The sequence below is a fragment of the Bos javanicus genome, chromosome 10 (genome assembly GCF_032452875.1).
Source record: "Bos javanicus breed banteng chromosome 10, ARS-OSU_banteng_1.0, whole genome shotgun sequence".
NCBI classification, from domain to species: Eukaryota; Metazoa; Chordata; class Mammalia; order Artiodactyla; family Bovidae; genus Bos; species Bos javanicus.
In genome coordinates, this window is record NC_083877.1 from 7,684,342 (window position 1) to 7,709,846 (window position 25,505).

Consider the following 25,505-nt stretch of genomic DNA (forward strand, 5'->3'; position numbering starts at 1 on the left):
CTGTTCTCAATTGTAAGAAAGAGATAACGCCTGTCTTTCAGGGAGATGACGAAAAACACACAATAATATGGAAAAGTGCTTTATAGGTGGGAGTGCCATGCTGAAGTGTATTTTATCAGCTCTGTGAAGGCTCTTTAAATGGCAGGGTTAGTATCATGCCTGTGTCCCTTATCAGAAGTTGCTACTTAGTAAATGTTGAGTAATGCAGAAATATTTGCAGGCAAGCTCTGTGGCCCAGAGAGATCTGCTTTTGTTGTAATTAAGACGTTCTCACACTCGTAACCTTGGTGTTCACTTTGACACAATAGGTCATGAAGGAAGGAACGTGAAGTTGAAGTGTGTGTGGTTGGAAGAGGAGTGGCCAGGGATGTGGGCCAGGTTAGGAGGGAAGGAAGGAATGTGTACAATGTGCCATGAGGACATGCAGTTTTTGCTTTGTTCACTGCCCCGTGTCTGGTGCTCTGACTCTTGCTTGGCTCATAGAATCTGTGAATTGAATGTTAGTCGAGTGAAGTCTACAGAACAGTGCTGTATTTCCTTCATCAGTGACCACATCCTTTATTCAACGTAAATGGGCAAATAAGAGTACCCCAGGCAGATATTTTAAAGCCCGTCAGTACTTTCATGGAGTGTGCAGCGTCTGCAGGGAGGTGTGCTGACACCTGGAGGACACACGCCTGTCTCGTAGGATTTACTGTTAAAGCCGTGGAGTCGGCACCGGCGCAGAATGCAGGTTCATGCGCACAGGAAGACACACAGCGAGCCCAGACAAACCCAAACCTGAGGGTCTGGAGCAGCGAAAGGGCCACGCGCGGAGATTGGGTGGCTCATGCTCGGCACCCTGACATTCTCTCATGGTTTTCAGGGAGCAGTTTTTATGGGCAGAACATGGGGTGAGGGCTGAGGGGTGTGTGGCTTTCTTCCGATTGGTTGTTGATGCGCTACTAGGGCGGTACTTCGGGAATCTTGTTCTCTGCCTGAAGTTATCCTCTTGAGCGAGGGCCTTGGTTCTGCAGAAGAACTCAAATATATTGTTAAACATATTCCTTGAAGAGAAACCAGGATCCTGCCCCATAGATGCATTATTGGTTCTTGACTGCTCCTTTTTTTCCTGCTTCTCCTCCATTCCCTGATTAGTGACTGTTGGAATCTGTCCTTTGGTACTCAGGGAAGAAAGGTCTAGGAGGCTGAAACCTTTTCCCTGCAAACAAGAAACGAAAGACATGTAAAGAATTTGTCCCCAGGAGGCCCCCACTGGGTCCTGCTCAGTTTCGGTACCAGAAGAGAGGACATTGTGAATAGAATCCATCAGGGGAGACTTTGGGAAGGAAGTGGTCCTGGAGTTAAACCTTAAGGATGGGTAGAATTCCATCAGCTATAGCCAGTACATTGTAGTAGCAAGGTAAAGCTTTGTGGCGAGTGTGTGTTTTAACTCAAATATGAAGTCACATCTTCTCTTTGGGTGGTGACCTCAGTGTTTGAGAGCCCCCCGTAGCCCTGGGCTGGTGGGATCTTGCATGGCTTATGGAGGCAGTTGGGGGGCAGAGGTCTGAGCACAGTCCTGCTGGTGCTTCTCCCCTCCTCCTGGGTGGGCTGGTTGAGGCGGAAGGAAGGTGGCAGGCAGAGTGCCTCCTTTTGAAGGCGACCCCTCCCTTACCCCCTGAGGAGGGTAAAATGAGCAGGTGGACTCTGACTAGGAGTTTGCTATTGCTTTCAAGCTTTTAACATGTATGAAGGTACCAAAACATGAAAATATCCTGTGAGAAGTGGGAGGCATTCTTTAGACGGAAATTAAAATACGAAACTAGTAGTCATGGGGTGTCCTGGGAATGAACTGTTAGGAACAGTGAAGAGAGAGGACTAGGTGATGCTGTGTGGGCATGCAAGGTATCCTCTAAGGTGACCCCTAATGAGGAAACCATAATTTTGAAGTATATTCTTTTCGGGATGATGGTTAGCCCACTTTGTGAAGGTTCACTGCAAAGTGGTTGTTCACGTAGGGGAGGAGAGGAAACATGTTCTCTTCCAGAGCTGTGTTCTGTAGGAAATGAAGATCCATCGAAGGTTTGGAGACAGAGAATAACATCAGTAGGACTGTGTGTTACAAAGGGGCTTTTGGTAACAGTGAGGAGAATGGGCGGGGGAGGGACGTTGTTGTTGTTCAGTCGCTAAGTCATGTCTGACTCTTTGCAACCCCATGGACCGCAGGATGCCAGGCTCCCCTGTCCTTCACTGTCTCCTGGAGTTTGTTCAGATTCATGTCCATCAAGTGGGTGATGCCATCCAACCATCTTATCCTCTGCTATGCTCTTCTCCTTTGCCTTCAATCGTTCCCAGCATCAGGGTCTTTTCCAGTGAGTCGTCTCTTCACATCAGGTGGCCAGAGTATTGGAGCTTTAGCTTCAGCATCAGTCCTTCCAGGGAATATTCAGGAATGATTTCCTTTAAGATTGACTGGTTTGAGTTCCTTGATGTTCAAAGGACTCCCAAGAGTCTTCTCTAGCACTACAATTCAAAAGCATCAATTCTTGGGTGCTCAGCCTTCTTTATGGTCCAACTCTCACATTTATACCTGACTACTGGAAAAACTATAGCTTTGACTATACAGACCTTTGGTTCATCATAGCTTTCATTCCAAGGAGCAAGTGTCTTTTAATTTCATGCCTGCAGTCGCCATGACCAGTGATTTTGGAGCCCAAGAAAATGAAACCTGTCACTGCTTCCACTTTTTCCTTTTCTATTTGCCATGAAGTGTTGGGACTGGATGCCAAGCTCTTAGTTTGGGGAATGTTGAGTTTTAAGCCAGCTTTTTCACTCTATTCTTTTACCCTCATCAAGAGGCTCTTTAGTTGCCTCTTCTGCTGTTTCCTTTTCTTCCTCACCCATAAACAAAGACATTTCCTGAAGTTCTCTACTCGCTTTTTTCCCTCCCAGACTAATATTTCTAGCTCTAATGTCTCTGCTCTTCATTTGGGCAAATGCCTTCTCAGGCTGTTTGCTCAGAGGTAAAGTGCGATAGATTACATACCTGCCTCAGAGAGAGTCCTGAGACTTAAATGAGACACTGCATACTAAATTCTGCCTAAGCCTTGAAGGAAATTAAGTGCTCAATAAGGAAGCATCTAGTACATATTCCCATGCTTATGGTATTCTGTCTTTTATATATTTGTGTGTGTATTTTATATATGTATATTATATATATATATGTTTATACATATCTATATCTATATCTGGGCTTCCCTGGTGGCTCAGAGGTTAAAGCGTCTGCCTGCAATGCAGGAGACCTAAGTTCGATCGTTGAGTCAGGAAGATCTCCTGGAGAAGGAAATGGCAACCCACTCCAGTATTCTTGCCTGGAGAATCCCATGGACGGAGGAGCCTGGTGGGCGACAGTCCACGGGGTCGCTGTATCTGTATCTACATATTGATGAAAACATAATCTCCCCTTTCTTTTGAAGTCTTTGAGGATTTGGTTATTATTTTTAGATCTTAAGTGTTGAGCATTGTACTTGCCCAATAAGAGTTCAGATCTTGCTCCTAACTCCTTTTGCCTGCCAGATTGATGTTTCAGGTGCCTCATTAGTCGGATGTGTGCTTGGCCTTTCTTGGGGAATGGATGAGTGACCTTCATATCCTCTCTTCTGCTTGGGAGTGAAGTGAAGTAAAAGTCGCTCAGTTGTCCAACTCTTTGCGCCCCCATGGAGTATACAGTCCATGGACTTCTCCAGGCCAGAATACTGGAGTGGGTAGCCTTTCCCTTCTCCAGAGGATCTTCCCAATCCAGGGATCAAACCCAGGTCTCCCGCATTGCAGGAGGATTCTTTACTGTCTAAACCACAAGGGAAGCCCAGGGGTCCCGTTTAAACGGCTGATTGGAGCTGGCGACTGGGGAACAAAAGAGCAAACCCCGACGGTCCTGCCCCTTGTGCTGCTTACACACATTGTCTTCATTAGATGAGAAATCTAACCAGCGAGAAACCAAATTCATTTTACAGCCATCAGAATGGACGCTTAGGACCGAAGAGGGGGAAGGGATTCTTTTTATGAGAGAGAAGTGTTGTCCTGTAAATAGGCAGCCAAAACTTGGCTGATGTGACTGTTGGCGGCTGCCGGGTACTGTTGAGGCCACAAGCAGAGGAAGTGCAGTCAGGAAGCGGGGAGGCTGAGTCCTCTACAGAAAAGCAGGGCTGAAGTGTGGCAGTTTATAAACTAGGCTCGTGTTAGAATAAAGGGTGTGGGCCTGAAGTCTCTGCTCCCTGGCTGTCTCCATTGCATTTTTCTTTTGGGTACCTGTTGACCATGAAAGCCTCGTAAAGGCTGAGACATAAGCAAGGGAGGGATTTTAGTGACTTTGTCATCTGTAAAATAGGATTGGGATTGAATGAGATGCCTCAATCCCCTCTAGGAGTGGGGAAACACAAGTCCTTGCAGATTCTTTGTTCTACCCCAGAATTTCCAGGACAATCTGATTCTCTGAGCCACTGGACCAGTTCTAGAAGCCTGCTGAGGACAGTTGCTGGTAGACCATCCTCTAGTTGGTTTGAGGCTGTCTAAATCCTGTGGCATCACATCTGTGAGGTCTGATCGCTATTCTCTTTCTGTTGTGTAATGTCCATATATACTTCAGAGGGCGGGAGAAGAAGGGGTGACAGAGGATGAGATGGTTGGATGGCATCACCGACCATGCACATGAGTTTGAGTAAGCTCCGGGAGTTGGTGATGGACAGGGAAGCCTGGCGTGCTGCAGTCCATGGGGTTGCAACGAGTCAGACATGACTGAGCAGCTGAACAGACTGATACTTCAGTATTGCAGTTTTTGCTAGAAATAATATAACATTGTAAAATCCAAAGGCAATTCTCTTTCTGTGGTTGATGTTTCAATACTCCCATCTCTCAGTGTTCAGTGTTGAGCTGCATGTGAGTTTTTTCTGGTTGGTCGTCTCATGATTTGAACACTGTTCTTCCAAGTGATGTGATGTTATCCTCTCTTTCCAGCTATTGTAGATGATGAAAGACTCTCTGCAGAGGAGATGGATGAGAGGAGGCGGCAGAATATCGCTTATGAATATTTGTGTCACCTGGAGGAAGCCAAAAGGTAAGAGTCAGACTTGGTCTATTTGTGCCCCTTCTCTTAGAGATGAGCTTTGGGTACTATATTTTTAATAACTCATTTGCAGCCTTGTTAGGACTAAGGTAATGGGAGAAGAATCAACCTGTGTGTTGTCAGTGGAAGAATTGAGAAAAAGTTGCTCCCACAGCCAGCATCAAGGCACTAGGGAGGCAGCTGTTCCTTTTTCTTCCTCAGAGCCTCCCAGGAAATCTCTTGGAAAATTACAGATTATTTTAAAATTTCTCGTCTCTCTGGCATGGATGTTGGGGGAGCTGCAGAGACTTAAACCAACTTCCTTTTCCTCAGAGTATCCTTAGATCTTTTTCCCAACCCTACCCCAGTGATTATAATTATCACTATTATTATTAATTAATGTGTAATTATATATTCCTACATGCCCACAGCATGTTGGACTGAAGTCCATTGCTCACTAAGCTAGATGGCAGGTTTATGACAGCAGTCTCCTTTTTAACTCATGGGTGTGTGATCACTGAAGGTATGTTGTCTCTGCAAATTGCACTGACTCTTTTAGACTTTTTATATTATAAGGAAATGTTGGCTTCTCCAAGGAGAAAGTGAAGATAAAGAAAGTATTTACACTTAGGCCTCTGTATCAGGGGAATCAGAACTTTGTCCTTTGCTGGGTGCATACTGCAATGCCCGGATGCCTTGAGGTAGATTCTGACTTAATGCTTTGCACTGTGATCAAGCAACAGTATTGTTCCGTGGACAGATATGTTTCAGCTCTCTTATCTCTGTAGAAAATAAACCTGGAGTTAATGGTCGTTGGTGTTAATTATCTCTGATCACTTATACATAACTACCTACAGAGCTCAAAGAATGAGGATTTTCATCAGTACTTTGTAGAAGAACATCCAGTGACACATGCACTAATTTGGCCTCAAAATTGCTTAAAAGGGGGTTTTCCAGGATTGTTTAATGTTTTCACAGTGCCTTTTAGCTCTAAGCTCTAAAGACTAAGTTTTAAAGGTTATTTAACATGTCTGGAAGTTGACAGGTTGCAAGTCACTGAAGACTCACTGTATGTCTAAGATTATTAAAAACATGCTTTTAGCCAAATTGTGGCTCCAGTTAGATAAGGATAGGGATTCACAGACATTCAAAATAAGCATACTTTCAATGAAAAAGTTTCAGGAGAGTTAGTGGAAACTTCTTCCTGATACACACTGTCCATTCTAGGTTTTTGCCTCCAGGCTTCTAGAAGTGGGGAGCAGTGTCACACAGAGGAAAAGCTGTCTGACTGGGAGTCACTAGACTGGATTTTCTGGTCTCAGCTTCACCATTTCTGAACTCTGTGACCTTGGACAGGTCAACCCTGTGGGAAGTTCAGTTTTGTCTCCTCTGTGCTGCTGCTGCGGCTAAGTCACTTCAGTTGTGTCTAAGTGTCCAACTCTGTGCGACCTCATAGACGGCAGCCCACCAGGCTCTGCCGTCCCTGGGATTCTCCAGGCAAGAACACTGGAGTGGGTTGCCATTTCCTTCTCCAGTGCATGAAAGTGAAAAGTGAAAGTGAAGTCGCTCAGTCATGGTCGACCCTCAACGACCCCATGGACTGCAGACTTCCAGGCTCCCCTGTCCATGGGATTTTCCAGGCAAGAGTACTGGAGTGGGGTGCCATTGCCTTCTCTGTGTCTCCTCTCTAATGGGATGATAAAGATGTTACCACTGCCTGCCCTACTTACTTAATGGATTTTTTTTTCCCCTAAAAATCAACTAAGAAGGTTGTAAGTGTTCTTTAACCTGTAGTGCCAGTCAGGTGTATGGTGATAACAAGCATAGTTTTCTCCTGAATGTATCAAAGTGGTATCAGGATAGCTTGGAAGCTTGTCATCTTCTTTACTGTTTTCAGAATTGTGTACTTAAATTTTAGTTTCAAAAAGTCAGCGTAACAATTAGCCTAAGTTCTTTGAAACTGAAAGAATAGATGGTAAAATACACAGTTTTTCCTTTAAGATGGTTTTCCTAAACTTACCTTGCAAGTAGAGGTTTAGATGTAATATGTATTTATGAATCTTTTATTAATATCTGAACATTTCTTGTGACTTTCTGGGAAGTTGGTTTTTGGTTATGGAGTATGTAAAAATTATGTGCCTAGTAATACATGTGCTGTGATTTCAGAAAGCAGAGTATACAGAATTCTGATGGCCCTAAACTCAAAACATAAATGGAGTGAGTTAGTCTCTGTTCATAAAGTTATTTATTTGAGATAGTTTATTGCCTGATTCTCTTACACTGTTAATGCATTAGGCATTTATTATATTGGATGTATTATAGTGCGTGCATGTGTGTGTTCCTGTGAGTGTAGTTGCTTTAGAATATTGAATTTCCATTGAATGGTGTACTTAGAATGTGAAAATTTAGCCAGGAACTGTTTCTTGTTTATTTCAGTTGAACTGACTTTGGTGTATTTTAACTAGAAATGTGTTGGGTTCTGTATTTTTGCCTCTATTTTTCTTTCCAGAGGTGAGAACGGGTAGGATATTTAGCTTATATGTCCTGTAACTCAAAATTTTTTAAATTTCAGAATTGTTAGAGTCCAATAGATATATCTTCGATTTTAGTTTTAATAATTTCAAGATTCTATAATTGTTAATCTCAGACCATTTAAAAGTGCTTCATTCAGAGGGGATATCACTGCCAGTCTTATAGAAATAAAAAGGATGTTGACAGAATGTTATAAATGATTATATGCCAATGGATTGGTTAACCTAGATGAAATGTACTGTCTCCTAGAAAGACACAAACTACTAAAACGGACTCAAGAAGAAATTTTAAAAACTAAATCTTAGATGTAAAACAAGTAAAAAAAAATTGAGTTAGTACTCAAAAAAAACTTCCTACTCTTTCAAAAAATGTGAGAGGAGGGAACACTTCCTAACTCTTTCTGTTGAGACCAGTATTACTCTGACACCAAAACCAGACAAAGATACCTCAATAAAACCTTAGACCAATATCCTTTATGAATACAAATACAAAAATTCTCAACAAACTCAAACTGAGTTCAGCAACATATGAAAAGGCTTATATACCACCAAGTGGGATTTATCCTAGGAATGCAAGCCTAGTTCAACCTAATAACCATTTGATCAAGACAATTCAGTGGGGGAAAAAAAGCAGTCTTTCAACAAACGATGCTGAGACAGCTGGATGTACACCTGCATAAAAATCAATGTAGATCCCTACCTCACACCATACAAAAATTATCTTTAAATGGTTTATTATGATAATTAAAATGTTATGATAATTATAATGGTTTGTTATGATAATTAAAATTTACCACAGCTGTAAATCTCTTAGAAGAAAACAGAAGTAAATCTTTGCAACCTTGAGTTTTTGAGTCAGTGGTTTTTGAGACAACACCAAAAGCCCAAGCCAAAAAAAAAAAAAGAAAAAAGATTAATTAGACATCATGAAAATTAAGCCTTTCTTGATTCAAAGGGATACCACCAAGAAACTAAAAAGACTACCCATGGAATGGGAAAAAATATTTGCAAATCATATACTTACTAAGTGACTTATATTCAGAATATATAAAGAATTCATAACTCAACATAAAAAGTAAATAGCCTAGTTTTAAAATGGCCCAAGTTTCTGAATAGACATTTTTTCCAAATCAGATACACAAATGAACCATAAGAACAGGACAAGATGCTTAACATCAGTCTTTAGGGAAATGCAATTTAAAACCACAATGAGATACCATTTCATGCTAGGATAGCCATAATCAAAAAGAATTGTTTGCAAGGATGTAGAGAGATTGGAACCCTTATACATTTCTGGTTGGATTGTAAAATGGTGGAGCTACTTTGTAAAATAGTCTGGCAGCTCCTCAAAAAATTAAATACAGAGTTACCATTTGGTCCAGCAATTCCACCACTAGGTATATCCCCAAGAAAATTGAAAACCCATGTCCATATAAAAACCTTTACATAAATGTTCACTGAAGTGTTATTCATTAGAGCAGAAAGTAGAAACAGCTCAAATGTCTATCTACTGATGAAGGAATAAACAGTCATCCATAGAATGAAGCATTCTTCAGCTATAAAATAAATATGAGCAAATCAGATTTAACAGTGTATAAAAAGAACTATATGAATCACAACCAAGTGGGGTTTATCCAAGGTTTGCAAGGCTGGTTCAGCATTTGAAAATCAATTAAATGTGCTCTATCACATTAACAGTCTGCTGCTGCTGCTAAGTTGCTCCAGTCGTGTCCGACTCCGTGCGACCCCATAGATGGCAGCCCACCAGGCTCCGCCATCCCTGGGATTCTCCAGGCAAGAACACTGGAGTGGGTTGCCATTTCCTCCTCCAATGCATGAAAGTGAAAAGTGAAAGTGAAGTCGCTCAGTTGTGTCCGACTCTTAGTGACCCCATGGACTGCAGCCTACCAGGCTCCTCCATCCACGGGATTTTCCAGGCAAGAGTACTGGAGTGGGGTGCCATTGCCTTCTCCGATTAACAGTCTAAATAAGAAAAATCATGTGATTATATCAATAGATGCAGAAAAAGCATTTGACAAAATCCAGCGCCTATTTATGATAAAAATTCTTAGGTAAGTTGGAATATAGAGAAACATCCTCAACTTGAGAAAGACTATTTACAAAAAACCCTACGGCTAACATCAGACTGCTTGGTGAGAAGCTTACAACTTTCCTACTAAGATTAGGGGAAAGGCAAAGATATTCCCTCTAACCACTCCTTTTCAGCTTTATAGTGGAAGTTTTAGCTAATGCAATAAAACAAGAAACGGAATAAAAGGTATAGGGTTTGAAAAGGAAGATTAAAAACTATCTTTGTTTGCAGATGACAAGATTGACAGTATAGAAAACCTGAAAGAATAATAAAAGAATCCTGGAACTAATAAGCAGTTAGAGAAAGCTTGCAGGATACAAGGTTAACATATAAGTCGGCTGTTTTCCTATGTACCAGCATTGAACAACTAAACACCATTTACATTAGCATCCCCCAAAATGAAATGTTTAGGTATCAGTTCAGTTGCTTAGTTGTGTCTGACTCTTTGTGATCCCATGAACTGCAGCAGCCCAGGCTTTCCTGTCCATCACCAGCTTCCGGAGCTTGCTCAAACCCATGTCCATCGAGTTGGTGATGCCATCCAACCATTTCATTCTCTGTTGTCCCCTTTTCCTCCTGCCTTCAGTCTTTCCCAGCATCAGAGTCTTTTCCAGTGACTCAGTTCTTCACATCACATGGCCAAAATATTGGAGTTTCAGCTTCAGCATCAGTCCTTCCAATGAATATTCAGGACTGATTTCCTTTAGGATGGACTGGTTGGCTCTCCTTGCAGTCCAAGGGACTCTCAAGAGTCTTCTCCAACACCACAGTTCAAAAGCATCAATTCTTTGGCGCTCAGCTTTCTTTATAGTCCAACTCTCACATCCATACAGGACTACTGGAAAAACCATAGCTTTGACTAGACAGACCTTTGTCAGCAAAGTAACGTCTCTGCTTTTGAATATGATGTATAGGTTGGTCATAGCTTTATGTTTAGGTATAAATTTAGCAAAATATAGACAAGATCTATATGAGGAAAAGCACAAAACTCTGATGAATGAAATCAAAGAACCAAATATACTGATAGTCCATATTCATGGATAGGAAGACTCAATATTGTCAAGGTAGTTCTTCCCAACTTGATCTATAGATACAATGCAGTCCTACTCAAAATCCCTGGAAGTTATTTTGTGGATATCAACAACCAGGTTCTAAAGTTTACAGGGAGAAGCAAAAGATCTAGAATAGCCAACACTGTTGAAGGAGAACAAAGTTGGAGGAATGATGCTCCGTGACTTCAAACTTAATGTAAAGCTGCAGTAATCAAGACAGTGTGGCACTGGTGGAAAAAATGGGCAAATAGATCAGTGGGCTAGAACTGCGAGCACAGAAATGCCTGTAGATGCAGTCACTTGAACTTTGACAAAGGAGCAAAGCAGTACAGTGGAGCAAAGATGGTCTTTTCAACACATGGTGCTGGGACAACTGGACATCCACATACAGGCAGTGCGTCCAGACACAGACCTTGCATGCTTCACCAAAATGGGCTCAGGTGGATCAGATGTGCATGTAAAATGCGCAACTGTAAAACTCTGAGAGGATGATGAAGGAGAAAACCTAGATGAACTTGAGTGTGGCACAGGCTTTTAAGACATAGCACTAATGTCATGATCCATGAAAGAAAGCATTGGTAAGCTGGTAAAAATGAATTTAATTTTAAATTCATTGAATTTAAAAGTTTCTGCTCAACAACAGACAATGTCAATAGAATAAGAAGATAAGTCACAGACTGGGAGAAAGTATTTGCAAAAGACATACCTGATAAAGGAATGTTATCAAAGATGCATAAAGAACTCTTCAAGCCCAACAATCAGAAAACAACCTGATTAATAAATGGCAAAAGACCTTAGATGACACCTCACCAGAGAAGATACACAGATGGCAAATACACATAGGAAAAGGTGCTCCACAGCATATGTCATCAGGGAAATGGAAAATAAAATGACAGAACACCCCTACACACCTACCAGAATGACCAGAATCTGAACAACGACAACACCAAATGCTGTCAAGGATGTGGAACACCAAGAACTCTCGTTTGTGGAAACGCAAAATGGTGCAGCCACTTTGGAAGACAGTTTCTTGCAAAACTAAACATTCTCACCATTTGTTGTTGTTCAGTTGCTAAGTCATGTCCAAGTGTGACCCCATGGACTGCAGCACGCCAGCTTCCCTGTCCTTCACCATCTTCTGGAGTTTGCTCAAACTCATGTCCGTTGAGTTGGTGATGCCATAGAAACCATCTCACCCTCTGTTGTCCCCTTCTCCTCCTGCCCTCAACCTTTCCCAGCATCAGGGTCTTTCCCAATGAGTCGGTTCTTCTCATCAGGTAGCCAAAGTATTAGAGTTTCAGCTTCAGCATCAGTCCTTCCAATAAATATTCAGGATTTCCTTTAGGATGACTGGTTTGATCTCCTTGCAGTCCAAGGGACCCTCAAGAGTCTTCTCCAGCACCACAGTTCAAAAGCATCAATTCTTTGGCTCTCAGCCTTCTTTATGGTCCAACTCTCACATCCATACATGACTCCTGGAAATGTATGTCTAGCTTTGACTATTACAGACCTGTGTTGGCAAAGTGATGTCTCTGCTTTTTAATATGCTGTCTAGGTTTGTCATAGCTTTTCTTCCAAGGAGCAAGCATCTTTTAATTTCATGGCTGCCGTTACCATCTGCAGTGATTTTTGAGCCCAATAAAATAAAATTAATTCTTACCATATCATCCAGAAATTGTGCTCCTTCTGTGTTTACCCAGTGGAATGAAGGCTCTGTTCACACAGAACGCTACACAAGGATGTGTATAGAAGCTTTTTTCTTAACAGCCACAACTTGGAAGCAGCCACGATGTCCTTCAGTTGGTGAATGGATAAATGAACTTTGGTACATCCAAACAACAGAATATTATTCAGCACTAAAAAAAAAAAGAAACTATCAAGCCATGAAAAGTCTCAGAGGAACTTTACATGCATATTATGATGTGAAAAGTGCTTATGTAAAAAATCTGCATACTATATGACTCCACGTATATGATATTCTGGAGAAGGCAGAACTGTGGAGACAGTAAAAATATCAGGAAAATGAGTATGGGAGCACAGAGGACTTTTTAGGACAGTAGGAATATTCTGTGAGATACCACAATGGTAGATAAGTGTCATGATTTGTCCAAAGCCACAGAATGTATAGAAACAAGAGTGAACTTTAATGTTACTGTGAACTTTGGGTGGTTGTCAGTACAGGTTATTTTGTGGATATGAACTTGGGTGATTGTCATTATGAAAGTGAAAGTCGCTCAGTCGTGTCCAACTCTTTGCGACCCCGTGGATATACAGTCCATGGAATTCTCCAGGCCAGAGTACTGGAGTGGGTAGCCTTTCCCTTCTGCAGAGGATCTTCCCAACCCAGAGACTGAACCCAGGTCTCCCACATTGCGGGCAGATTCTTTACCAGCTGAGGCGCCAGGGAAGCCCAAGAATACTGGAGTGGGTAGCCTATCCCTTCTGTGGTGGATCTTCCCGACCCAGGAATTGAAGCGGGGTCTCCTGCATTGCAGGTGGATTCTTTACCAACTGAGCTATCAGGGAGGCCTGATTGTCAATATAGGTTCATCAATTCAAGTGAATGTTCCACGCAGGTGGGAGATGGTGATACTGTGAGGGGCCTGGGGCGTGTCTGAGGGCAGGGGATATGTGGGAAATCTGAGTACCTTCCCCTCAGTTTTGCTGTGAACCTAAAACAGTAGTCTTAAAAAACAAAGAAGGAAGTATTGCTACATATTTACAGCATGGGTGGACCTCAAGACTATGCTGAATGAAAGAAGCCAGACACAAAGGGCCACATCCATTGTTATGATTCCGCTTATATGAAATGTCTAGAATCGGCACATCCTTAGAGACAGAACGTAGACTCGTGGTTGCCTAAGGCTGGCAGGATTGAGGGGTTTGGGGACTGATGCTCATGGTGTGAGTGTTTTTGGCCAGGACTAAAATCTTCTAAGGTTGATTGCGGCGATGGTTGCACAATGCTGTGAGTGTACTAAAAACCACTGGATTGTTTTCAGTCAATTGAAAGAGTCAAATGTATGTAAATTATATCTCATTAAAGCTCTTGTTAAAGAAAAGTTCCCTTGCTCTGCCTGGCTTGGAGAGGTCCTTAGAAAACTGTGAAATACAATATTTAGCAGATAAAATGCACACAGAAGGTACTCCAAACACACATGAGATGTCTAAACGCTATTCATTTTTCAGGGTTTTTTTTTTTGAGCATCCATTGTGTACAAACAGGCAGAATAGGGTCACTTCGGGAGATGGGAGCTCACACGAGCTAATAACACTTACTCGAAAAAAGCTCACTGCTGTGAGGTTAAAGCTTTTACTCATGGGTTTGAAATTCTGTCCTTCACTTACGTTTGCTGTATTCATCTCTCTGTGTGTGTGCATAGGTGTCTCCCCATATTTAGCCCACTGTCCTCCTAAATCCCCCTCACGTATTCACGTCTCTGTTCCACCATCAGTCCACTGCCGGCTTCCAGCATCACTTGCTAGATTACTATGGTGGTCTCTGATTGGTTTCCCCACCCCTCTGGTTGCTTCAGTCCTTTATCAGATGAATCTTTTCAAAATTCTGATTAGTTTAAAACCTTCTAGTGGTTTCTTAATACTCTGAGGATGAAACCCAAACTCCTGTGGGGACTCACAGGCTCTGCATAGTCCAGTCCTTACAGCGTCTCCTGTTTGATCGTGAGCCCATTCCCTATTGCTGTATCTTCCAGCTACATTCACCCCCCTTCGTTTCAGTGTTCTCTCCTACACAGGATGTGTGCACTGTGTTGATCCTGTTTCCTCTTCTTTATCGAGTGAGACTCTGCTCTGTCTTCAGATGGTGGTGGTTGGTTTAGTCGCTAAGTCATGTCCGATTCTTGCGACGCCATGGACTGTGGCCCGCTAGGCTCCTCTGTCCATGGGATTTCCCAGGCAAGACTACTGGAGTGGGTTGCCATTTCTTTCTCCAGGGGATCTTCCCAACCCAGGGATTGAACCTGGGTCTCCTGCATTGCAGCCTGGTTCTTTACTGACTGAGTCACCATGGCAGCTCACTTTTTTCAGGAAATCCTTCTCTGACATCCCCATCTCTGACATCTGAATCAAATAACCCAGTTACAAGCTCTCAGTGACATTGTATCTCCTCCATATTTGAATGAATTACTTAGTGCCCAGCACTGAATTTTTGTTACTGATGAGGGTTGATTGTATTCTATTTCCTGTATGTTTTAGTTCTCCTAGAGGTAACAAGTAAGGTATGAATTAGATTCATGGTAGATAGGATTATAGATGATTGGCTAGACTGCCAACCTGGAGGTCAAATTTGGTATTTGTCTCAGTGGAAAATTCTCTGTTACAATCAGATGGTACAAATTCTTCCTGCCCTATACGTGACCTGCTGAATTATGTGTGCCTGAGTGCCAAGTTGCTCAGTCATGTCTGACTCTGTGTGACCCCATGGACTGTAGCCCGCCAGGCTTCTCTGTCCATGGGATTCCCCAGGCGAGAATACTGGAGTGGGTTGCCGTGCCCTCATCCAGAGGATCTTCCTAAAACAGGGATCAAACCCAAGTCTCTTAGACCTCCTGCATTGGCAGACAAGTCCTTTACCATTAGCACCACCTGGGAAGCTCCTACTGAGTTAAAAGACTAGCAATTCTAGTTAATTTAATGCCACCACAGTAAACTAGAAGGTATCCAGAAAAGAGTAGAGGGTATTTTTCAATGAATGAATGAATGAAGAGAGGAAGAGTAGCTTGTGTATTAAAATGATTGTGTGTGGCTAAAATTTTTGCTCATAGTTTATAAAATTCTGAAGTCTGTACATATAGACTTCTTAAGTTTAAGAAGTTAAAAGTTTAAGAATTTATTAGTATTTTGAGACTTAAGTTTAAATGACTAATATTAATGGCAGTGAAGGGAAAATGAAAGATATTTTTAGAGCATATCTCAAAAAAGAGAGATGATTCCTTTATGAAGTGGCTCTTCCCTCCAGGAGCTATGTTTCTGTACAGGCTAAAGGATTTAGATGATGTCTTGGAGAGCTAACCCTAACTGTGTCAGGAGGCAGAGGATGTCTGGCATATGCATTAGTTATCCATGACTGTGTAACAGCTTACTCTCAAACCCGGTGACTTAGAACAGCAAATAGTTATCTGCATTTTGTGTGTATGTGGCTGCATTTGGTAGCATGTGGGATGTTAGTTCCCTCACCAGGGGATGGAACCTGTGCCCCCTGTAGTGCAAGCACCGACTTTTTACCACTGGACTGCCAGGAACAGCCTTATCTCACAACTTTTGGGAGTTAGGAATCTGCAGAGCTTCCTGGGTCCCCTGGCTCTGTGTCCCTGTGGTCCTCTCGGGATTCAAGCAGGGCAGACCCTCTTCCAAGCGCACAGGGTGTTTCGACGGCATTCACCTAGTCCTCCTGTGCTTTGCCAGAGGCTTCGCTTGCCCTCCGGGCCCTCCCTACGGCAGCTCACAGCCTGGCACTAGCTTCCATCAGAGTGAACGAGCCAGAAAGGGCACGTACAGTGAAAACCAGTCTTGTAACCTGTTCTCAAAAATGATGGCCTGGAGTTTGCTGTATTTTATTCATTAGAATCAAGTTACTAAATCCATCTTGTGTTCAGCGGGGGAAGGATTACACAAAGGGATGAATTCAAGAGGGTGAAGATCACTGGGGGCCCCCTTAGACACTGCCTTCTCCAGGGTATGTACATAGCCTTTTGAAACTGACCCTGGAAAGGGTACTTTGGAGGGGGAGGATAGATTTTGTTACTGTCAGAAACCCAGTCGGGACTTAGATGATGATTTGGTCTAAATGATTACGGTACCAACGTGATTTATGCTTTGATTTTTGGGAATTGTGAGCCATCTTAAACTAAATTGTACATTCCTCTACCATATTAAATAATACTATATGGATTTTTAGGTAAGCCCTAAAAGCTAACTTGATAGCTTCTTTGCTATGTGAATTTTGCTGGCATGGGGTTGTGCAGACATGCACAGGCTTTGAAAAATTCTCTCTGGTGCTGGAACATCTCACTGTTTAAAGGAGTTGCTTTTCCAAAAGAATACTGCTGAGTAGATTTCATATTAATCTCTGCAAAATACATTTGAATATATTTGAAAATAAGTCTATTTTACAAACTTCAGTTCTTCAGTTTTTTAGGACAACTGTGCAAAATTTAAGATGGTGGATTCTCTTTGGGGATTGAGGAAGGAAATTCAGCTGGAGCTGTTATGAAGGTCAGGAAACGGAGAGGGAATCTTGGCAAGAAATGGAAAGAGAGTTTGCAAATTGCAGTTGAGCAAGTAATTATGAATGGGGCTGCTATTCTGTTTCCCAAGAAAAGTTCCTGAAATATAATATTCCTTTTTTAAGGAAAAGAGAAAAATGCATACAAATCTTTTGCCGTGCTTACTTTTTCTGTCTTACCTCTGAAAATAAACAAAGCAAAAAAGCCTTGCCTCTGTGATGGGCTTGTTTAGAAATATTATCTTCAAAGAGCTCTTTCTGTGAGCTTAAGCTGTTCTTTGTATTAGCGAGTCTGGGACAGTTTTGTGTGTGCCCTGGAAAGGAAACAAAACACGGGTGTGATTCCTTTTGTGTCAGTGCTTACAACTCAGATACCAAGAGGACACCTCATTGATTAGATCAAGCCTCTAGTGCTGGCCTTACCTAGTCCTGAGCTGGAGAATCAGCTCTGAAAGGAGAAATGTTGCAAATGTTGAAGCAAGAGAGAGCCTTGAGTTGGGGATTGCTTCACTCTGAGTATATATGATTACATATGGGAAATAGATGGGGAAACAGTGTCAGACTTTATTTGGGGGGCTCCAAAATCACTGCAGATGGTGACTGCAGCCATGAAATTAAAAGACGCTTGCTCCTTGGAAGGAAAGTTATGACTAACCTAGATAGCATATTCAAAAGCAGAGACATTACTTTGCCAACAAAGGTCTGTCTAGTCAAGGCTATGGTTTTTCCAGTGGTCATGTATGGATGTGAGATTTGGACTGTGAAAAAAGCTGAATGCTGAAGAATTGATGCTTTTGAACTGTGGTGTTGGAGAAGACTCTTGAGAGTCCCTTGGACTGCAAGGAGATCCAACCAGTCCATTCTAAAGGAGATCAGCCCTGGGTGTTCTTTGGAAGGACTGATGCTAAAGCTGAAACTCCAGTACTTTGGCTACCTCATGCGAAGAGTTGACTCACTGGAAAAAACTCTGATGCTGGGAGGGACTGGGGGCAGGAGGAAAAGGGGACGACAGAGGATGAGATGGCTGGATGGCATCACCAACTCGATGGACATGAGTCTGAGTGAACTCCGGGAGTTGGTGATGGACAGGGAGGCCTGGCGTGCTGTGATTCATGGGGTCGCAAAGAGTCAGACACGACTGAGCGACTGAACTGAACTGAACTTTAAGAAAGCAAGCTCCGAGGGTTGGTGATGGGCAGGAGAGCCTGGCGTGCTGCAGCACATGGGGTCACAAAGAGTCAGACACGACCGAGTGACTGAACTGAACTGACTTTAAGAAAAAGAATCTTTGGACTAGAGATGCTTTAGAGAATCCCCTGGACTTTCTCCGCTCTCTTGGACCTTACTTTCTTTATTCCTAAGGATGCTGCCCATGACTGTGTTCATAAGCAAAGCTAATAGGAACTTGGAATTGGGAGGGCAGGATCTTTCTTGGTAATCAGTTTATTAAGAGACATGTTGTTGCTCTATACAGAACATTAATGAAATTTTAAGGAATTCTTAATTGTATTTTCAAACCATAAATAGCTTTCATGTTTCTGTGGTAATTCATTCCTCCTTCATCCTCCTTATCCTCTCCCTGGCTCTACCCTCACCTCCACTGTCCAGGGGGTCAAGATGAAGTTGCTCCGTGCAGTGGTTGGCAGGCTAGTGGGCTGGGGGCTGGGGGCTAGGGGCAGGCACAGCTGAGTTGAGAGTAGGGGCCCTTTTCAGGGTCTGTCTTCTAGGAGGGGAGGGCCTGCCTCTGAGGACTGATCTGTTTGGGGCTGCTTTCTAACCAGCTGACCTCAGAAGTCAGGCTGGAGAGACTCAAGACCTTTCTGGTAGGCCAGGACTGGTCCCACCAAGGCACATCCTAGAGGTAGGTAGAGGGAGTAACCTGTGAGAAGAAGGGGGTCGTCAGGGGTAGCCTGGGAGACACTGAGACTCAGTAGGGTGTCTCCTTGGAAGCGCCCTCCCTAGAGAAGGAAATGGCCAACCACTCCAGTATCCTTGCCTGGAAAATCCCACGGACCAAGGAGCCATGGTCTTTGCGACCATAGAGTCACGGAGAGTCGGGCATGACTGAGCGACTAATACACACACGTGGAAGCTCCCTGGTGGCTCAGATGGTAAAGAATCTGCTTGCAACGCAGGAGACACGGGTTCTATCCCTGGGTGGGGAGGGTCCTCTGAAGAAGGAAATGGCAACCCACTCCAGTGTTCTTGTCTGGAGAAGTCCATGGACAGAGGATCCTGGTGGACTACAGTCCATGGGGTCACAAAGAGTCGGCCACAACAGAGCAACCAACACTGGAATGGAACCAGAGGAGTCAGGGTAAAGGCAGCCCTGCCTACCAGGGTGTGGAGCTTGCGCTGGAGCCTTGGGGACTGAGGTTCAGCTGGGCGGCGTCCAGGGAATGTGGAGCTGGAGTTGGAGGCACAGACTTTAAGGTTGTAAAGGGAGAAGCCGAAGGCTTTGTCATGTGACTGGATTTAGGGATCAGAGGAGCTCAGAGGTCAAATGCCTTGGGGCAGACGTAGGCGTTGCTTATCTGACTCAGTAGGAAGCATTGTGTGGTTGCTATCAGCCAAGCCCAGGGTTGGGACCCAGAGCTGGGAGACTTTTTTGCTTTTAATTTCACATATTTTGTGCTCTAGCCTTGGGTATATCTTGGAAAGGTGCCAGACAGGTGTGATCTGACAAGTGAAAGGATACTTTCTCAGAGCACAGGTATTTTTTAAATACAAATAATCAATATGAATCTTCTCCAGCCAAGGAGAAGTTTAGCAACTGACATCTGATCCCAGAGTTCACATTTGGTTCTCAGGCTTTTGAAGTTGGAAAGCTGGGAGGTATTTGGAATTCTCCATGGTCTCAAACATTCCTTCCTGCAGGGGTTATCATCACACAGAGTGTCCAGTCACCAGGTGTGGTGCCCGGAGCACTCAGTTTACACAGGGTTATCCCCATTTTATAGATGGAAAAACTGAGCCCTGGAAGAACTTAAGTAATTTTTCTAAGGTCATGATCAGCTGGCGACATAAACTATATTCCAATTCAGATCTGTCTGACTTCAAAACCTGTGTGCTTAAAAAAACAAACACTGTCTCAGGTCTTTATTTCTTAATGTGTTTTGATCATGTCCTCACTGTAAGTTCAAAACTTTGGTTTGTGTGATCTTGGTTTCTAGGTTCTATGTGGACTAACTTTGTTCTCACTCTTGATCACTTCTCACTATCTGAGTTTAGGTAGAATTATCAAAATATAGCCATTGTCTTTATGTTTTCCTTTTTCTTTCTCTTCTCTTCCCTTTTCTGTTGGCTGCTTGCTTGCTTTTGTTTTAACTGTGACTACTGCCAGTAGTTTGTTCTGGGGAGAATTTACCTTGTGGTCTCCACCCGTTCGTCCTTGTCTTTTCTCTGTCTCTCTTCTATCCATCTTAACGTTTTAGTAGGAATTTACACTTTTCAGTGGTGTAGATTTTATTCTCACTCAAGACAGTTTGATGCATCTTTCCTCTTGGTTATGTCTGGATTCTACATTCAAGTTATCATTCGTCTTCTTGGTTCTGCTACTGTTTTGACTGGTTTGAGAGAATGCTTTGCTTTTTTGTTGAGACATCAAAAGGTATGAAGAGCCAACACCACTGAGGTCTCTTCCTTCCTGTATGAACCTCCCCACCCGAGGCTGCCTCATGCTGTGATGCTCAAAAGTCAGAGAACAGTGTCATCATTCAAGAGATAGAGGGACTCCAAGCAACGCCGGTGGGGGCCAAATAACTGCACACCCTTGTTATAGAATGATTTTTTTCTTGCATTTTTAAGACAGTCTTCCATTGCCTTTTGGGTCTGAACACTTGTTTTCTTCTAAGAGTGCAAATCCTGATTTTGTATTCAGGGACCCTGAGGTGCAGAGAAGTTTGTCAACTCATTATTCTATGGTAGAATTAGTGGCAGATTTGAGATTAGTATAAAGATGTCCTGGCTGTTGACAACTCTTTTCTCCCAAGATTCTAAGTCATATTGATCAGAAAAAGTATTCATTGAAAGTTCAGTGGTAAAATACATGGAAATAAAGTTGAATATTAAGCTTGTTGTTTGGTAAATTCAGTTTGTTTCTAGTGAAACATTGAATTCTTAGTATGGAGGAATTAGCTGTGTGTACATTTTTGTCATATATCTTTCATTTTTGCTAAGAAACTTGAACCTGTTTAGGTGCTAGAATATGAATTCAAGAATTCACAGTTCTTGTCATTTCCATACTCTCCTCTTTCAGTCTTGCTTGGCTTAAGTGTTGATTGATTGGTTTTTTTTTTTTTTTTTTTCTTTCAAATAATTTGTAATATCTAGCTGTTCCTTCTTCCAGCATTTCACAGGGCAAAAGAAGAGGCAGCTCCATCATCTGAGTGAGAGAATGAGTTTGGACAGTGATTCTAAATTCAGTTACCACTTACATTGGGTTCACAGAGGTATGCGTGTAAATTCAGGCTTCTGAGGTTTGCTCCAGACCCTGTAAATCCATCTCTAGGGCCGTGGAGTCTACATTTTAACAAACCACTCAGGTAACCTATAATGGAAAAGACTCTGAAAAAGAATATATATATATATGTATGTGTATGTATATATGATGGAATCAATTTGCTGTACACCCGAAGCACTGTAAATCAACTATTCTTCACTAAATAAACAAATAATTTACACAACAGATTAAGAAAACCAAATCACTCAAGTAAAGGTTTATGTGCATTGAGGTTCCAGGATTACGCTCTCATCTCTGGCCGAAGCAGCTCCAGCTTTCCCAGCCCTGCCAGATGTAAAGAACATGGACATCCTTTCCTCTAATCAGATGGGACAAGGAAGTGTATTGGGGGTCGTTATCTGCTTATGTGAGAAAGTTGGGAGAATAGTGGAATAAAAACAGCTGCTGTAGAGAAAGTGATTGTGCATCAGCCAGGGTTGGAAAGCCTGGGCAGTTTTGAGGAGCCAACAGAAGTCCTCCATTTTCCCCAGAGAACCAATCAGCGTGTTACTGGGAAGTTTTCCAAGATGAGAGAAAATGGATGGGGTAACTAGGCTCAGGGACTGGCATGTTGCTTCTGAGCAAGGCATAGAAAGAGGGACCTCAGGGTCCACGTGAGCATCACTGACATTGTGGCCTTGAGGTCCCAACTCATCAGGGAGGCTCACGAAGGCAGCATGCGTAAAACGGAGGGCAGTTAGCAAGAGTCACAGAACCATCTCTGATGAGAATAAAGAAAGTGAAAGTGTCAGTCCCTCCGTTCTGTCCAACTCTTTGCAACCCTGAGGACTGTAGCCCACCAGGCTCCTCTGTCCATAGGATTCTCCAGGCAGGAATACTGGAGTGGGCAGCCATTTCCTTCTCCAGGGGATCTTCCCGACCCAGGGATCGAACCCACGTGTCTTGCATCTCCTGTATTGGCAGGTTTTTTTTGTTTGTTTGTTTGTTTTACTACTAGCGCCACCCTTGGAAGAAAAGCTATGACCAACCTAGACAGCATATTAAAAAGCAGAGACATTACTCTGCCAACAAAGGTCCATCTAGTCAAAGCTATGGTTTTTCCAGTAGTCATGTATGGATGTGAGAGTTGGATCATAAAGAAAGCTGAGCACCTTAGAATTGATGCTTTTGAACTGTGGTGTTGGAGAAGACTTGAGTGTCCCTTGAACTGCAAGGAGATCAAACCAGTTAATCCTAAAGAAAATCAGTCCTGAAATATTCATTGGAAGGACTGAAGCTGAAACTCTAATACTTTGGCCACCTGATGCAAGGAACTGACTCATTAGAAGAGACCCTGATGCTGGGAAAGACTGAAGGCGGGAGGAGAAGGGGACAACAGAGGATGAAATGGTTGGAGGGCATCACTGACTTGATGGACACGAGTTTGCGCAAGCTCCAGGAGTTGGTGGACAGGGAAACTTGGTGTGCTGCAGTCCATGGGGTCGCAAAGAGTTGGACATGACTGAGCTACTGAACTGAACTGAGCACCCCCTGGGGAATGAAGGGCAGAACCTAAAAGAATCAGGAAGTGGAGAAGTAGGTAAATAGAAAGCCACAACCAGGGGTTTGGAAGTCCAACTCTGAAAGGTGGAGTGTTTCTGGGTAGTGATAAGCTCCAAGGTGTGGTGGGGCTTGTGTGCAGCGTAAGTAGAATGGAGGTGAAGTCCTTAGGTAGAGGAGGAAGTCTCTGAACTGTGCCTTTGGGTGTTCCCAAGATCATCCACCTTCTTAAAGCCTCCAAGCAGAGGAGGGTGTGGGAGGTACACAGTGATGATATCAAGAAAGGAAAGTCCTGGATTAGGAGGGAGAGGAGTTGAGGAATGAGGTGGGGGAGAGGTCTTATAAACAGAGATGATGGACATGGCCTGAAAGAAGGTTCAGCAGGAATGGTGATGAACGACCCTCCCTTTCTCAGTCCTGCGAGTTAAGGAAATTTGGGGAACCACCATCTGCTGTCCATGAGGTCGCAAAGAGTTGGACATGACTTAGTGACTGAACAGCAGCAACATCCCCGGTTATGAGAAGTGGCACTGTGAGGGAAAAGCCACATTGTCGCTAAGACAAGTAGTGGCGAAAGTGTAAACAGAAAGTTGAGGCTATAGGAGAGTTAACGTTTTTATAACAGATTGAGAGTTCCAGAGACACATGTAAAGGAATATGTATAAATTAGATTAAAATAGATTGGGCCTGTGCATAAAGAGGACTGCTTAGTAGAACTCAGACAAATGACTCACCTGGAGCCTTTCATGGGGGGAGTCCTTCCCTCCTGGGGTTTGCCTTGGGTCCTGGTCCAGCTCCAGTTGCACTCATTAGATTGATAGTTGATGGTGACTTTTAACGCCTATTGTCCTTTGCCAAGTAGCCGGAAACTCCTCGAGGAAGATGTTCTTGCTCTCGGTAGCCCCCCAGGCACAGGGTGAGGTGAGGTTGGTTTACCTGCATGAATGATGCAATAATTTCAGGAGTCCCACCTTGGGTTTCTTCTCCAGTGTGATTTGGCCTAGAGGAGCCTTGTGAGGGGCATCAGTTCTCTGTGTTAAATAGCTCTTGGTAATAATTGATTTGCACTTCTGAATTGTATGGGTCCCCTTGGGAAACACCAATCAGTTGACTGTGCCTGGGTATTTTTTTGTGAAAATGGTGGTCCCCCAGTGATGATACTCGTGTTTGATCTGTTACCCCCAGATGTTTAGTGGGGCATGTGCCACACCTCTCACAGTTCTGCATTCTCTGGGATGGGGTGCTGCTCACCTTTCTGTCTCCTGAGGTGGTTTGTCTAGCGGCCGCTGTGTTCATGAGGTGATGGGATGGGAGTTTTAAAGGGCCTCTGTGCAGATAGAGCTCCCCAGCCCTGATGATGCAGTCTGCACCGACATTGAAATAGACCTTTTGTGGATCAGCACTGCCTACAGTCTGAAAGACACCAGCAAGGCAGACTTGAGGATGAATTAGCAAAGGTTCAGCAAACATGAATGATAAATGGGCCCGCTTGGAAGTCCAGCGGCTACATCAGACAAAATAAATTCATTCGTGTCGTGTGGAGCTGTGTGTTGGTTTTGAGACTCAGATAGATGATAAATAAGGGGTCGATGGAGTGTTATTTTCTTGTTCGTGATGTGCCTCCCAGGCTGGATACAGACAGAACAAAGGGGACATGGGCTCAGAGGCTGGCGGGGGCAGGGTGGGTTGGGGAATGGCAGGGTTTCTAGTTCCCACATTAAAAAATCAATGGAAACAGGTGAAAGTAGCTTTAACATATTTTATTTAACCCAACTATATCTAAAATATCATTTCAATATACAATCAGTGTACATAGTATTAATAACATATATCACTATCTTTCTTCTCCCCAACATCTCAGTTCAGACTAGCTGCATGGGATATGTTCCTTAGATACGTGGCCCAGGGGCCACCACATTAGACAGGACAGGCTCTGTACGCTTGCTGCTTCAGTCCTCGGAGGGAGGTCAGTGTGCAAGGAGGGATCCTGAAGGAATTTCTGATCATGACAAGTGAAGACAGGAAAGGGTGCAAAGGTGTGCTGTGTGTGCAATGGAAGCAAAGGAAAGCTTTAAGAGAGTAGGGATGGAGAATTCACCAATGAAGTGACCTTGACATTTTCCTCCCTTGGTTTCCTTTCTGCATTCACATTTTTAAAATTGAAGTATAGTTGGTGTACAATATTATCTAAGTTACAGGTGTACCATATAGTGATTCACACTTGTAAAAGGTTATATACTCTATGCTTATAAAATATTGCCTGTATTCCCTATGGTGTACAATTATCCTTGTAACTTGTTTTATACACGATAGTTGGTGCTTCTTAATTGCCTTCCCCTATCTTGCCTCTCTCGCCTTAATCACTAGTTTGTCCTCTTTATCTGCAAGTCTTCTTTTTTTTTGTTAGGTTCACTATTTTGTTGTAATATTTTTTTTGAAGATTCCACATATAAGTGATATTATGCAGTCTTGGTCTTTCTCTGTCTGGCTTATTTCCCCTCC

The 25,505-nt window shown here is 43.1% G+C and overlaps 1 protein-coding gene across 2 annotated transcripts in view; it reads left to right on the forward strand.

Moving 5' to 3' along the window:
- The window catches only part of IQGAP2 (IQ motif containing GTPase activating protein 2), a 307,710-nt gene that overhangs the window by 43,221 nt on the left and 238,984 nt on the right, over positions 1–25,505 (forward strand). For both annotated transcript variants that reach the window (XM_061430007.1, XM_061430008.1), the window contains exon 2: positions 4,996–5,095. In XM_061430007.1, coding sequence (XP_061285991.1) covers positions 4,996–5,095 — 100 coding nt within the window. The remainder of the gene's footprint in view (positions 1–4,995; positions 5,096–25,505) is intronic.